The sequence below is a fragment of the Pteropus vampyrus genome, unplaced genomic scaffold (assembly GCF_000151845.1).
Source record: "Pteropus vampyrus isolate Shadow unplaced genomic scaffold, Pvam_2.0 Scaffold86, whole genome shotgun sequence".
NCBI classification, from domain to species: Eukaryota; Metazoa; Chordata; class Mammalia; order Chiroptera; family Pteropodidae; genus Pteropus; species Pteropus vampyrus.
The window spans coordinates 910,468-924,345 of record NW_011888867.1 but is presented as its reverse complement, the minus strand read 5'-3'; the positions used below and the strand labels follow the sequence as shown (position 1 = coordinate 924,345).

General features: G+C 50.4%; 1 protein-coding gene and 1 pseudogene across 1 annotated transcript; one reads left to right on the top strand and one right to left on the bottom strand.

Annotated features, from left to right (window-relative positions):
* The first annotated feature begins 864 nt into the window (after window positions 1-864).
* On the top strand, window positions 865-13,074 carry NECAP2 (NECAP endocytosis associated 2). The gene is made up of 8 exons (XM_011363483.2): window positions 865-1,036; window positions 3,231-3,331; window positions 5,422-5,526; window positions 5,612-5,693; window positions 6,665-6,773; window positions 9,115-9,292; window positions 11,854-11,938; window positions 12,752-13,074. The coding sequence occupies exons 1-8, from the start codon at window positions 945-947 to the stop codon at window positions 12,798-12,800; spliced, it is 801 nt and encodes a 266-aa protein (XP_011361785.1). The 5' UTR covers window positions 865-944; the 3' UTR covers window positions 12,801-13,074.
* Window positions 7,559-7,677, bottom strand: LOC111742110 (annotated as a pseudogene).
* Window positions 13,075-13,878: the final 804 nt, after the last annotated feature.

The window sequence follows — 13,878 nt, the reverse complement described above, 5'->3', positions numbered from 1 at the left end:
CAGATAATTGCAAAGCAGAACGAGCATGTTATAGCAAAAACTATAGGCAAGTCCAGCAAACAAGTGAGAAAAATTTTACAGGAAAAAAAAGGAGGAAGTTGGGAAGGGGTACTTCGAATGACGTCCATCGGGAGAAAGTGGAGTTTAGGGTGGTGATGGCTTCCCATTGGCTGAGCTTGTTGCTGAGGAAGGAGACACATCTTCCTCCTGCTGGAGTAGTAGAAATACTTGTTGGGAATGCAAGGTAGTCTTTTCCTGTTGGGTTCCTAATTGAGGTGGAATGGTAGTTCGTGAGAACTCCTTCTTCTGGCCTCCTGACTCCATTTTAAGTAAAGCTTCTTTGTTCGGTTTCACACTTGTGTTATTAAACGTCGCTTCTTTGACTACAACTCTTTGTTGAGTCTAGGCCACGTGGGCCCTGGGCACATGGCAGGTTAGGATAAAGGTGTCAGGGTAGGGGCATCACATTGAGCGTGGTGGGTCAAGTAAGGATTTCTTTTGGAGAAGAAGGCTCGGTCAAGTCTTACAGAGTCAGGAGAAGGAAGGACATGCTGGAGCGGGGAAGAAAGTCTGAGACTTCGGGGTGAGCTGTGGAAATAGCTGTGAATCTCAGCCAACTGGGCCCCAGGTGTAACTGTTGAGGCGATGAGGCTGACCCACGACCAAAGGTGGAGTCTGTATTGACTTTTTCTCTGCAGCCCCTGAGACCTTGAGGGAGGAGGACGTCCCCAGAGAGCCCTGGTCCTCATCAAGTGGATTTCTGGGTTCGACCGCCGCACGTCTTGAGCCAGGGCCGCCAGCAGAGGGCGAGCGAGCGGGCGACGAGGTGCTGAAGCCCGCGAGCTGCCGCTCTAGCCTGACCTAGGTCATAGAGTCGCACCGCTTCCGGCCCCCCTCCCCCGGTTGGGAAGGAGCCGGAAGTCTGGCGGGCTCCGGGCACCGAGATGGAGGAGGGCGAGTACGAGTCGGTTCTCTGCGTCAAGCCAGAGGTCCACGTCTACCGCATCCCGCCGCGGGCCACCAACCGTGGCTACAGGTGACCGCCCGCCGCCGGGCCAGGCTGGTCCCGACTTAACCCCTTCCCCGCCCCCCCGACACGCCCACTGTGGGAGCCGAGGACAGCCACGGCCAGTTTAGGGACGAGGGGGCAGGTAACGCTGCGGTTTCTCCCGGTTCGTGGCCAGAGCAGGGCGGGGAGCCCAGGCTTTCGGCCGTCTCGGTTCCACGCAGCGGGCTCCCGGCAGCGGGGAAGGCGTTAAAGCGGTGTCTAGCGCTTGGGGATCCGGTGAGCTGCCAGGTACCCTAAACGTGGTGTGGAGTGGTGGTGTCACAGACCTTTTTTCTTTTAGAGCTGACTGGCCTTGATAGGATCCTTGAAAAGCCTTAAGCGGGAGGGGACCTGTCACAGGCGGAAATCCCGGAGAGGAAGGAAAGGAGCCCAGAACCGGCCAAAAAGACCGGTCCCGGGAAGTTTTCAGCCATCAGTTTTAAGCTGATGACGGAAGCCAGGGACCCCTCCCTGCCCTGCTGCCTGCGCGTGGACTATCTGATACCTTATCAGTGCCTGTGGCAGTTGGGAGGAATCCATCCCCATTTCTCTGGAGCAATGTTCCTGAGACCAATAAACACATACTTGCAGAATATCTGGAGGGGATCACAGGAAACTCCCAGGGGAGGGGAACGAGGGTTTGAAAGGGACTGCCTTTCACTGTATACCTTTTTGTACTGTTTGCATTTTGTTACCATATGTATGTATTATCTATCAAGAGAAGGTGAAAATATTAAAAGAAAAGAGGTGTAGCTGATACAGACAGCCTGGCCTATGGCTATTTTGTGCTGCTGGGCCAGAACAGGAAGCGGGGTGGCTCTTGAAGGCAATGTTTGTTCAAGTTATTTGGAAATACAGGATTGGCCTGCACCATAGGAATGATGGAGGGTCCACAGATCTGGCCTCTTGTTAATGTCCAGTTGGATTAACATGGGTTCATAGCTGATTTTGTAATGAACAAAGATTTTATTGAACACCTCCTACATCCAGAACATAATTTTAAAATAGTATGAAAGTAACAATAACAAAAACACATTTGCTTTTCATCATCATACTGGAGATGGGGCACCAAACCCGGAATGGGCAGTCGTCTACCCTCAACCCCTTCAGTAAGGATGGGTTGGGCCCCTCTTGGACCCCCAGAGAGGAAGATTACCAAGTGTAAGGACTGGCTGGCTGGTTTGGCATAGCGGAAACTGTCAGCGCCTGCACTTCAACCTCAGAGCCCTGCTTAGCCTGAATCTAAGGCCTGTTGCCTTAGAGGAACTGAAACTAAGTCTGCTGACTTGTGAAGTGAAAATGTGCATTTGTGAGCCCTTCCAAACAACCTGTGTCCACAGTTAACGATGTCTCTCAGAGTCCTGGCATATGCTTAGGGACTTCCAAGAAAAGCCTCTTGGAAATACCTAGAGTTCTTGTGTGGGGGTTTTACTGAGCTGCTTTTTAGAACTGTGAAGTTATTGCTTTAAAAGAGCTAAGAGAGGCCATTGTGATAGGTCCATGGTTGCCTGTTTTTTTTTCTGCTTAGGATACCTTTGAAAATGTTTCTTGAACACCCACTCACTTTTTTCATGTGTACCATTGCTCTCCCTTTCTCTACTGATGACTGCTCCCCTCTCGTTTAAGATGGTCTCAGTGGTCCCAGATGGTCACTCTAACCACTGCAGCCTAGCAGTGTCTTAAACAAACAACGGGCCCCAGGAGCAGCTTCCTCTGCAAAACAAATAAAAAAATCTGGAAGTCCTATTTCAGAGAAGGTCTCTGTAATCTAGAACGGGGGTCAGCAAACTACAACCTACTACGTTTGCATGGCTCACAAGCTAAGCATAGTTTTTACGTTTTTAAATGGTTGGAGAGATTTTAAAATAAGAGTATTTCATGATGTGAAAATTCTATGAAATTCGGATTTTAGAGTTCATAAAGTTTCACTGAAATACAGCCACACTCAGTAGGAACCATTTGGTTAAAATACTGAAAGCACCAACACATTCATGTACTGTCTTTGGCTGCTCTCACTGTACAGCGACAATGAGTGGTTGTGACAGAGATCGTGTGGCCGTTTTCAGAGAAAGTTCACCAACCCCTGGCCTAGAGCAGGCAGCCACACGTGCTCCCCATCCCCAGCGTTGGAGTAATGGAGCGGGAGCCTTTGGCAGGGGCTCAGTGGTTTTTGTCCCCGTAGGGCTGCGGAGTGGCAGCTGGAGCAGCCATCATGGAGTGGCCGGCTGCGGATCACTGCAAAAGGACAGGTGGCCTACATCAAGCTGGAGGACAGGACCTCAGGTAAAGGCAGGGAAGCCAGCGTGGGGCTGAAGGGCCATGCCTCCCACTCTGGGAAGGGAGAGGCAGCTCAGGCCTGGCCAGGCCCCTCCATGGTCATGGGCACCTGTCCTGGAAATCGAAGACCTGAGTGTGCCTTTAAGCAGCCTTCATTTCCCCGACCTTTAGTTGTAGGAACCACTTTCCCAGGTGTTAAAGCAGTATTTCCTGTCAAACATCTGTTCTTTGGGACAGTTCTTAAGAAAATACTAATTTTAGAGCTCAAGGAGAGAAGGCCTGTGGATTGGTCCCAAATGGGAAGTCCCGGAGGTTGTCTTGAAACAAGTTGGGTGACGACGCACAGCACTCGGCTGCTGAGTTTGGGTTCTCACTCGGGAATTCTGTGTATTGCCCAACTGGTAACTCCCCAGATTGACCACGCCTGTTAACTGAAAGAGCTGCAAACTGTCCCATTCAGCCTTGTCTTTGGTGAAAGGATGAGCCACGCTGGGCTGTGTTGAGGTCAGCTGGCAGATGTCACTTTGGGGAAAATCTGTTTGAAAATCTCTTTAGAAGGTCACCAGTGCCTCTGGGTGAGCTGTGGCAGGCAGCACGACCTGGAATAGCCCTGGCCCCAGAGCAGGGGTTGGGCACAGTTCCTGCCTAGTGAATTGCCTCGGCATTTGGTCATCTGTTTTTCTACTATGTAGAAATTTTTCTTTGTGGAGCGGAACAAAGTGCAAAGAGTCACAAGCAAATGAATTTCTTAGAACTGTGTCATTTTTGTCTGAGCTGTGGAACCTTGGATGAGGTTCTGGCGCCTCAGCTTCCTTTTTGTCTAAATGGGGATCACATTAGTTCCTAGTTCACAAGGTTGTTGGAAACCTTGTAAACTGCAAGGTGACCCAAAGCCTTGATTTGTTCTAGAGCATTGGGTTGGCGGGGTGAGTACTGTCTGAAGGGGAGTTGAAAGAGACAGCCGCCCTGGCTAGGCCAGAGAACTCCGGCTGTGGGATTTGCTGGGATGTCCTAGATGTTGTCACAGGGGAATGGCAACACCTGTTTTCTGGGGACCTTAGGAGCTGACTTTGAGGTGACCACCTAGTATAACAGCCAGGATTCTCTTAGCTCGGGGTCATGCGCACTGGGTGATGTTTATCTCTCAGTTGCCAGTCACTGTGAAACCAAAAAAGTCTCCAGACATTGCCAGATGTCCCTTAGGGGATGGGGAAGCAAAATCACCCCTGATTGAGAACCACTGTTCTAGGTTGAAGGCATCCAAATGAGTCCCAGATCCCCAGGTACAAAACTAGTGAGGTGGAGAGATTAACAAGAGGCCACCAATTTTTTATTCAGTTCAGCCTTGGATTGCACAGTCACATCTGAACCACAGGTTTCAGTGGAAAACATTCGGTTAAATAAGCACCAACAAAGATCAGCATATGAGAAAATGAAGGCAGTTGTAAATGCTCACAGAAGTGTGTGTTGCACTGCACCCTGGAGAGTCACAGTGGACAAGGGGATGCATGTCACAGGGGCTCCTTTCAAACTAGTCATTCTTTTGCCCTGTCTCCGAGAGTAGATTAAATCAAGCTGCTTCAGATTCTTCTGTGGGTGCAAAAACTTCCTGCCTCCTTTCCACTGGGTTCATTGGCTCCTCTGTAGTCCTGCCCCAGGTACCAGGCCTTTTCTGAAGATATGGTATACCTGGACCTGCCTGCTTCCGGGCCTCCAGGGTGAAGGCAGGTAATGTGAATGGGTAAGGCAGGTGGAATAGGTGGCCCACAGCTCCGGTCCATCATTCTCATTTGGGGTTGGAGGCCCAGCATTGCCAGAGCCTTTGATTTTAAGAGAAACCAGGAATCTAGATTATTTTACATGTAATTTGATTTTGAAATATTAGACAGTTAAATTAAAAATGTTAAAAACTGTAGGCCACCTCTGACTTAAACCTTTCTTTGGTTATATTCCTGTGTCTTCTCTCCAGCCAGAATGGCTTTGATTTGAACCCAGAGTAAGGTTTGCCCATCTGCCTCGCAGGAAAAAGGCCCCAGTAGTATGATAGAAATATCAGGCTGGGGGGTCTCAGGGCTCATCCTAACTTGTGCTTTCAGGGGAGCTCTTTGCCCAGGCTCCAGTGGATCAATTTCCTGGCACAGCCGTGGAGAGTGTGACAGATTCCAGCAGGTACTTCGTTATCCGCATTGAAGATGGAAATGGTACGCCAGGGTCTTGGTACTTCCTCCTCTTGTGAAAGGTTTCTCTGCCTCTGGAAGGTGAGACTGACCATGTGTTGTCCCCCAGGGCGACGGGCGTTTATTGGAATTGGCTTCGGGGACCGAGGTGATGCCTTTGACTTCAATGTTGCATTGCAGGACCATTTCAAGTGAGTGGTTCCAAGACACATATGCTCATGGCTCCTCCTTTTTCCTGGACAGAATGGTTTCCCAGCTTAGGAGACCCAGCTGTGTGGTTTGTCTTCTAGCAGCGCCTCAGGAAAACCCACTTGTCTTTTGGGACAACTAGCTTCTCCGCACTCTGCTAGTCCTCATCTCAGCTTTGAAATCACCTCCTTTTCCTGAGGCCCGACTCTACCACCCTAGTCAGCTGGCCCAGCCTTTGAGGGATCACATCTCTTCCCTTACCAGGCCCCAGAGCAGCCAGAGTCCTTGTCAGGCTCCTATGGCCTTTGGGGGCCTGTTCTTCTGTGATATAAGTATGCTTGGATTCCCAGGCCACCCAACAGATGCCCTGTTGGTCCTTTCTGGAGCTAAGAGGCAGGGCAAGAAAGGCTGCTTTCCTGCCATCTGCAGGCTTCCGCCTCTGGCTTCCAGCAAGTAGAGAGTGTGCAGCTGCTCACATGGGTGCCTGTGGCTCTTCCCTGTCCTGGTGCCCTTACCCCGAATGGCTGCTGGCTGGATGCCTTATGGAGGGTGGGAGACTTTTGTCCTTCCTGAGCATTTGTCTTGTCTCACCGTGTACCCTCTGAGCCTATGAGGCAGGGCTGGGGCCAGACCTCGTCTTAGCATTCATGCCAGGTGCTGGGGGTAGAGGGCCAGCTTCTTGGATTCACTGAAGACCAGTCTTAGGACCTCCTACATAAGTGATCTCATTTAATCGGTATGGCAGGCTTTAAGACATATAGAATGGTCCTTCCATTTTACTATTGAGGAAACTGATAAGCATGCAGCTAAAATGTCAGAGGCAGGATTTGAATTCGGGCTTAACTCCCAAGCCTGTATTCTTCCGCCACCTGATGCGACAAAGGTCTCATTCCAGACTGATGGCAGGTAGTGAAGTGAGTGTGCTAATGCAGGGCAGCTGGTCCCTTCCTCGCCTTTGTCTTTTTCTCCCCAGGTGGGTCAAGCAGCAGTGCGAATTTGCAAAACAAGCCCAGAACCCAGACCAAGGCCCCAAATTGGACCTAGGCTTCAAGGAAGGCCAGACCATCAAGCTCAACATTGCAGTGAGTACCACCCTCGCGTGGCTGTGTTGGCCACAGTCAGGTGATACCTGTGGCCACCACGCCAAGCCCAGCCCTGGGCCTATCACTCTTTCTTGGGGCAGAGCGGGTTCTCGCAGCTCAGCAGATGTTTATTGAGCAGCTGCCTTGCCCAGGTACCACATTGAGGGTGAACAAGAGGCCTCTGCTGTCCTAGAGCTCAGAGTTGAGCGGTGATGGGCAAGTCAAAATGTGATTACAACATGGCAGAAGAGGTTCTGTGACCTAGGGATGTCCTTAGTGCTGAGTTCCTAGAGGAAAGGCATGCAGCCCAGAGTTAGGTAAACCAAGGAAGGCTTTCTGGAAGAAGTGACCTGTAAGGAAGAAAGGAAAGGTCAGAGGGTGGTTCAAACAAAGGAACAGCATGTGCAAAGCCTCTGAGTTGAGAAGGAATATCAGTCACTTGCTGCCACTGCCGGTAGTTCTGTCCTGGCTGTTAGAGTTGGGGTCAGTGCCCACCCCAAGCTGCGTCTTGGCCTTGCGCCTTGAAAGGAAGATTTGGGAGTGCTGTGGGCAGGAAGGGATCAGAGTGGGCATGGGGAGTCATGGGCAGCGTCTGCAGGTGGTGGTGGTGTTCTGGCTCCCTGTGTCTTCGTCCTGAGCTGCCCTGCCTCTGGCTTTCCCTGTTCGCTCCTGTGAGAGGAGGAAAAGGTTGGACTGGCTGGATTGCCAAGACTTGGCCTTCACCTTCTACGGGATGGAGTTGAACTGATTTGGGGGAACCAAGGACCAAATGGATTTTTTTTTAATGCCTACAACACCTGATATTCCAAGGTGGTCTCCCATCCAAGTACTAACCAGGCCCAACCCTGCTTAGCTTCTGAGATCAGATGAGATCGGGCACATTCAGGGTGGCATGGCCATAGTGGATTTGTTTTTTGAAGAAACTTTGTAACCCTAAAATAATGCTCTTCCTCTTTACTTACTATTTCTTTCTCCTCTTTTCTGCTTCATGCTAGTGATGATTTGGGACCTTGAAGTTGGCCAACTGGCCCTTAAGAGAAAAAGCAGGTCATACCCAGTGGACTGGTTGGGATGTGATTCTTTCTCTTGCTGGGAGGAAACTAACATTTACTGAGCATCAGCTGTGTGCCAGGTAGTGTTTCTCATATGAATTAAACATGCTCCCCTTTTACAGGTGAGGAAATTGAGGCTTGGAGAAGTTACGAGACTTGCCAGAGTCATAGAGCTAGAAATAACCGGCACAGCTGGACTCACATGGAGCTCTTTGGGAGCTTTTGACTTGGGGCTTAGTCTTAGCATTTGATTAAGCTGCTGCTCTCCTTAAGAGTAGAGAACCAGGTCATCTTCATCTTTGTAGCTGGTGCTGGTTTGTGGCTCATGCTTGGTGTTCAGGTTTTTATTCTCTTAGTATTTCATTGAAGTGTAATACGCATACAGGAGAGTGCACAAATTACAAATGCAGGACTCAGTGAATTTTTCAAAACTGAACTCACCCACGAGCTAAGCCCCAGCTCAAGAAGCAGATTAGCAGCTCTGTGGAAGCCGCTCTCTGCTCCTGTCCAGTAACTGCCTACCTCAGGTAACCACGGTCCTAACTCTGAATACCCTAGATTTTGTTTTCAGTTTTTGTTAATCGAATCATACACTTTCTACTCTTCTGTGTGATTTCTTTCTTTCGCTGGTGTAGTATTTGTGAGAGCATCCACGCCATTGCATGTAGTTCATTCATTCTCATCGCGGTGGCATATGCCATTGCGAGAATGTATCCAGTTATTTACCCATTTACCTGCTGGTGGGCGTTTGGGTGGTTTCCAGTGGGGGCTGTTACTAGCGCTGCTGTCAGCGTCCCAGCACAGCGTCCCAGTGGCTTTCGGCGCGTGCACATGTGCACTTCTCTTGGGTCTGTATCTAGGAGGGAAATTGCAGGGTCGTCAGTTCCTGTGTCCAGCTTTCTAGTTTCTTTCAAACCGTTTTTCAAAGTCATTTTCCCAGTTGACACTTCCAGCAGCAGTGTTTGGGTGTCCCGGTTGCTCCATACCCTTGTCAGTCCTTGATATTCTGTGTCTTAGCCATCCTGGTGGGCGCGTAATGGTATATCATTGTAGGTTTGGTGTGCATTTCCCTGATGATTAATGAAATCAGATGCTGGGTTTTAAAATTAAATGTATTCGTGATTGTTTTAGAATCGTGAGGCATTGAATACAGCTCGTAACAGTGAAAGCGCTGGATGGCTCTTGACCATCTTTTGGGCCCGGGGTCACCTCGGCCCTCTGCGTGGCCTTTCGTGGTAGCAGTGGAAACTCCAACGGCACTGACTGGTTCACGCTCCTCCCCTCCCTAGAACGTGAAGAAGAAGGAAGGAGCAGCTGGGACGCCCCGAGCCCGGCCCGCCAGCGCAGGAGGACTGAGCCTGCTGCCACCTCCCCCGGGGGGGAAAACCTCCACCCTGATCCCTCCCCCCGGCGAGCATTTGTCTGTGGGGGGATCCCTTGTCCAGCCAGCGGCTGCTCCCGGTTCAGGTCAGTGCTCAGGGGTGACCGTACTTGTTGCTAAGTCTGCACTGTGGGTTCCTCTTTCCTCCCGGCAGCTGGGGCCCCATGGCTGTCCCTCCTCTTGTATCCATCTGTCCTGTATGTGACAGACTGGAAGGTGAGCACCGCAAAGCTGATCCTGCCTATACTGGGTAAGGGGTTGCTCTGCCCCCTGATGCCCACCACTTACCCCTTCAGCGATGGGCAGAGATTTCGACTCATTTGTTGCCGTGAAGTCAGCAAGTAGGTTCCTGGTTCCCAGAGGCTGTGCAGTGGGTGTTTGAGTGAGTGGGTGATGGAGACAAGCTCTCTGTTCTCAGGACGCTTTGAATCATGGGCACAAAGACCAATTGTATGAGGACTCACCATCAGCGGTCATGATCTGGGGAGGCTTCGTGAAAGAGATGGCATTGAGCTAGGCCTTGAAGGACGGAGACTGGGACAGGGGACGCTTGTTACTCAGAAGAGCTGAATAGGGCTCAGACTTAAACATCTGGTGTATTTAGGGAGATGGATGCAGCATAAGTATGCCGGGGTGAGTGATGGGAAATAAAATTGGAGATTTAGTTTGGAGCAAGCCCCTCAGTAAGGCATCGGGGTGCTGAGCAGCTGAGAGGCAGCTCGCCTGGCAAGCTAGCTGTGTGGTGCTTGTTCCAGGATGTAAAGAATGCCTTTTAGAAACCCCAGAATTCTAGACGTTAGTGCCTGTGCCAGCCTCTGATAGAGCAGGATGCCATCCCATTCCCTCGACCTCCCCTCCCTTCCTGATGGTCCAGCCCAATGCACCTAGCCTTCCCCAGGCTCGGGGATTGTCAGCAGCCCACTTTCTCCACACAGCGCTCACCAGGTTCTTGGGGGCAGGATCGAGGCAGGAAGCCTGCTTTTTTTCCATTTAAGGGCTATGGGCATTGGGTCCCCTATATGGAGATTGGGCTTCAAGCCTCAGCCACATGGGGAGCACCCCAGCCCAGGAGGGTGGCAAGAGTAGCAGGCAGCAGCTCCCCCTGCCCCTGCCCTAGGAATTATTCTTTAAACATTGGTTCTCAGAGCGAGGTCATAGGACCACCTGCCTGGGCATCACTTGGAGCGAGGGCAGGAATCTGCATTGTTAACATTTGTATGCTCCCTGAGGTTTGAGAGCCACTGTCTTAGCCCGTCTCGGCTGCTGGTGCATTTTTAACAGACAATATGGAGACCCTGCTGTGTGCCAGATGGCATTTTAGGCCCTGGGGATACTCCCAAGTATAGCACCAAGTCCTTGCTCTCAAAGGCTTATGTTCTAATATACAAGACAGACAATTAGCATGTCTACAAACAGAATGGTATCCGATGAGAGTCATGACTTGCTGATATTTATTGAGCACTTACTGTATACTCCAAAACCAGACTGGCTGAGTTCAAATTCTAGTTTACCACTTGCGTGATATTCAGATAATTGCCACTTCTCTGTGCCTCAGTTTTCTCATCCGTAGGATGGGGGTAGTAATGATACTTACAATGTAAGTTTCTCGTGAGGATCTAACGAGGTCATCCACGTATAGCCCTTATGAACGACACCCCAGAACATTGTTAAGTGCTCGCATTTGTTAGCCCTCGTTTTAATATTGTCATCATTATCATCAGTATGTGCTGAGCCTGTTCTAAGCATTCCACATAAATTCACATTTAAACCTCAGACAGGCCTATGAAATAGCCACTGTTCTTGTCTCCATTTTAGAGATAAGGAAACTGAAACTTAAGTGACCTGCGTAAGTCCTGGCCTGTCCTCCCCCAGGGACTGTGCTGAGAGGTTCCAATGAGATAACAGACGTTAAGCATTTGGTGAACAGTAAAACTGAACCGTTGAGGGCTTGAGTTTTGTCTGGTCTCCCAGTCCAGAGCAGATTAGAAATAGCTATTGTGTTGGAAGGCGGAGGGTGGCAGGCCAGGGCCTTCAAAGGGACAGCGGGCAGTACTAGGGGAGGTTCCAGAAAAGAACAAAAGCCAGCACTGCAATCCCATCATGCCACCAACCTTAGTGAAGAGCTACGCAGACACCAGCTTCCGTGGTACCTCTTCTGGAAGGCTTTCCCTGACCCCTAGCCAGTTTGGCTTCTAGGACTCGGGACGTCTGGCACATAATTTTCTTTGCTGGTTGACCTGGATACTGGACTGAGGGCTTTATATGAAGATGACCTTGCAGTTTGGGTGGGCATTCTCCATTCAAGAAGCCAGGGCAGGCGTTAGTAAATTTTAAACAGATTTCCAAGATAAACTGTTAAAAACAGGGTCAGCTTCAGGTATGTGTGATAGACGACATGTGACTCGCCCTCACGGGCACCTCTCCCCTCCACCTGTACGTGGCTTTCTCTGTTTTCTTGTGATTATGGTAGAAATGTGTGGCACCTTGTTGGTGTCTGTTGCCTAAAAGCACGTCTCTGAGTGTTGTGTTTCTCAGCCACCTGGAATCACGAGACTGATTTCAGGGTTACTGAGACAATCAAAAACAGAGCTATCTGACTCCTGTCTCCTCTTTCCTTCCCGCCCATCGGACTCGGGGACATCAACAGGAGGTGCCACTGTGTCCTGGCCGCAGCCCAAGCCTGCCACTACTGCCACCGCCGACATCTGGGGAGACTTTACGAAATCCACAGGGTGAGGAGGGTCACATTCTCTGTGGCGGAACTTGGACCAGGGCTGTTTCTCTAGAAACCTAGGATCGCTCCAGGTGCCTCCCCTCTGATTGGACATCCACAGGCCAGCCAGAGGATAGAGCCCCAGAGTGCCTGCTCAGGTGACATGCTTCTCTCCGTGAAGGTTTCTGTTGCTCTCCACTGCTAGGTGGTCTGGAGCCACCTCGTGCAACTATTTCTGGTCTTTAAACCACCTTAGCAAGTGCTTCGGCTTGTCCCCAGCATCTTCCTCTTCCTCCCCTGCCCCCAGCTACCTCAGAACACGGGGCTGAGAGTTAATCTGGGTTCTGGCCTTGGCTCATCCTCATGAGTCCTTTGAGACAAGGTCTCTTGCCTTTTCTGGCTCCATACAATTTTAAGTCTTTTACCTGGGGTCAGTGTGAAAAGATGATAAAATCCTGTTACTGCATTGTTTATGTGGACAGGCTCTAGGATGAGTCAGCACACATTCTATAAAGGACCAGAATGCAAATAGTTTAGACTTTGCAGGTCACATGGTCTCTGCTCCAACTACTCAGTTCCTCTGTTATGGCTCAGAAGCAGCCACAGACAATTTGTAAATGAATGGGTCTAGCCGTGTACCAATAAAACTTTATTTACAAGAACAGGCAGAGGGCTAGATTTGGTCCCTGGGCCGTAGTTTGCTGACCTCTGCTCTAGAATATTCCGGGGCTGACTTCTTGGAGCTCTTTCTGTTCAGAGAGTAGCCACCTATTATTTTCTTTTATTTTCAAGCATCTAAACCCTCCCGTCTCTCTCTGTTTTCCCTTTATAGGTCGACTTCCAGCCAGACTCAGCCAGGCACAGGCTGGGTCCAGTTCTGACCCGAGCACAGCTCTTATCCTTACACAACTGCTGGAACGGAGCTGCTTCATCTGGGCCAAAGGAAGGAGGCCGAAGCACTCCCCGGCCAGCCCCTGTTTGGGGCACGACTCTCCTTTCCTCCTCGCCTGACTCTCTTGACAGACTGGGCATGGTGGGCAGTAAATTGGCACCATGTCAGGCCATTTCCTGGGATTCAGGTATGCAGCCAGAACACAGAAGAAGAGCTCCAGGATCCCTACCCTGTCTGTCCTCTTGACGTGAGACTCTGAGACTACTTTCATCACAATGACCCACATTAAACACAAGCCCCCAAAAGCAAACGAAGGGGTGGAGTGTGCTGCCTGGATTCGCATCAGCCCTTCTCACGTGATCACAGTTCACAAGGAGGTGCTTTCTGCACTCCCATTGGCTATGGGAGCTTCAGTCAAGGCAGCTTCAGAGGAGGGTTTCCTTCCTGATTTCTTGCAGGTTTATAGGCTGCAGCTTGAGCAGACAAATCAGAAGGGGAATTGAGATTGTTAACTCGCTTTTTAAAAACATTTAACATCTGCTTTGCTCATGTGCCCATCTGCCCTATACGCGTTCTCTCTGCTAAAGGGACGGTTCCTGCAGTATGCCCGATCGAGATCCTCTGAAAGCATCCCTCACTGTTGACCACAGGCGCTGCTCTGCGCTTCAGGAAGCAGTGTTCACGTCAGCCACGTAGCCTGATTTCCATGCCTTGCAGGCCAAGTGGGCAGTGCAGGACCAAGGAAGGTGCTGGAAACCAGGTGGACAGCGTCTGGGCAGGGAAGTGGAAGCTGTCCTCCCGGAGGCGGGGGTTCGGCCTTGCTGTCCACTGGCAGCTCTGGGCTCACAGACTCACAGTGCAGTTCCTGGTGGACTGGGGTTTTCTTGGGGATTTCTTAAGTGCCTTGTTTGCAGACAACCTCTCTCTCTTTTCCTTCAGGGATTGTACATGACAGACAGCTCTAAGTGAACTGGAGTCTGGGGTTGCCTGTATCACTGGTTTATAAGAAATCATTTTACCTTAGCACACGTCTAAAATTGCTTTTATCAACATTTTTTACCTCTTAA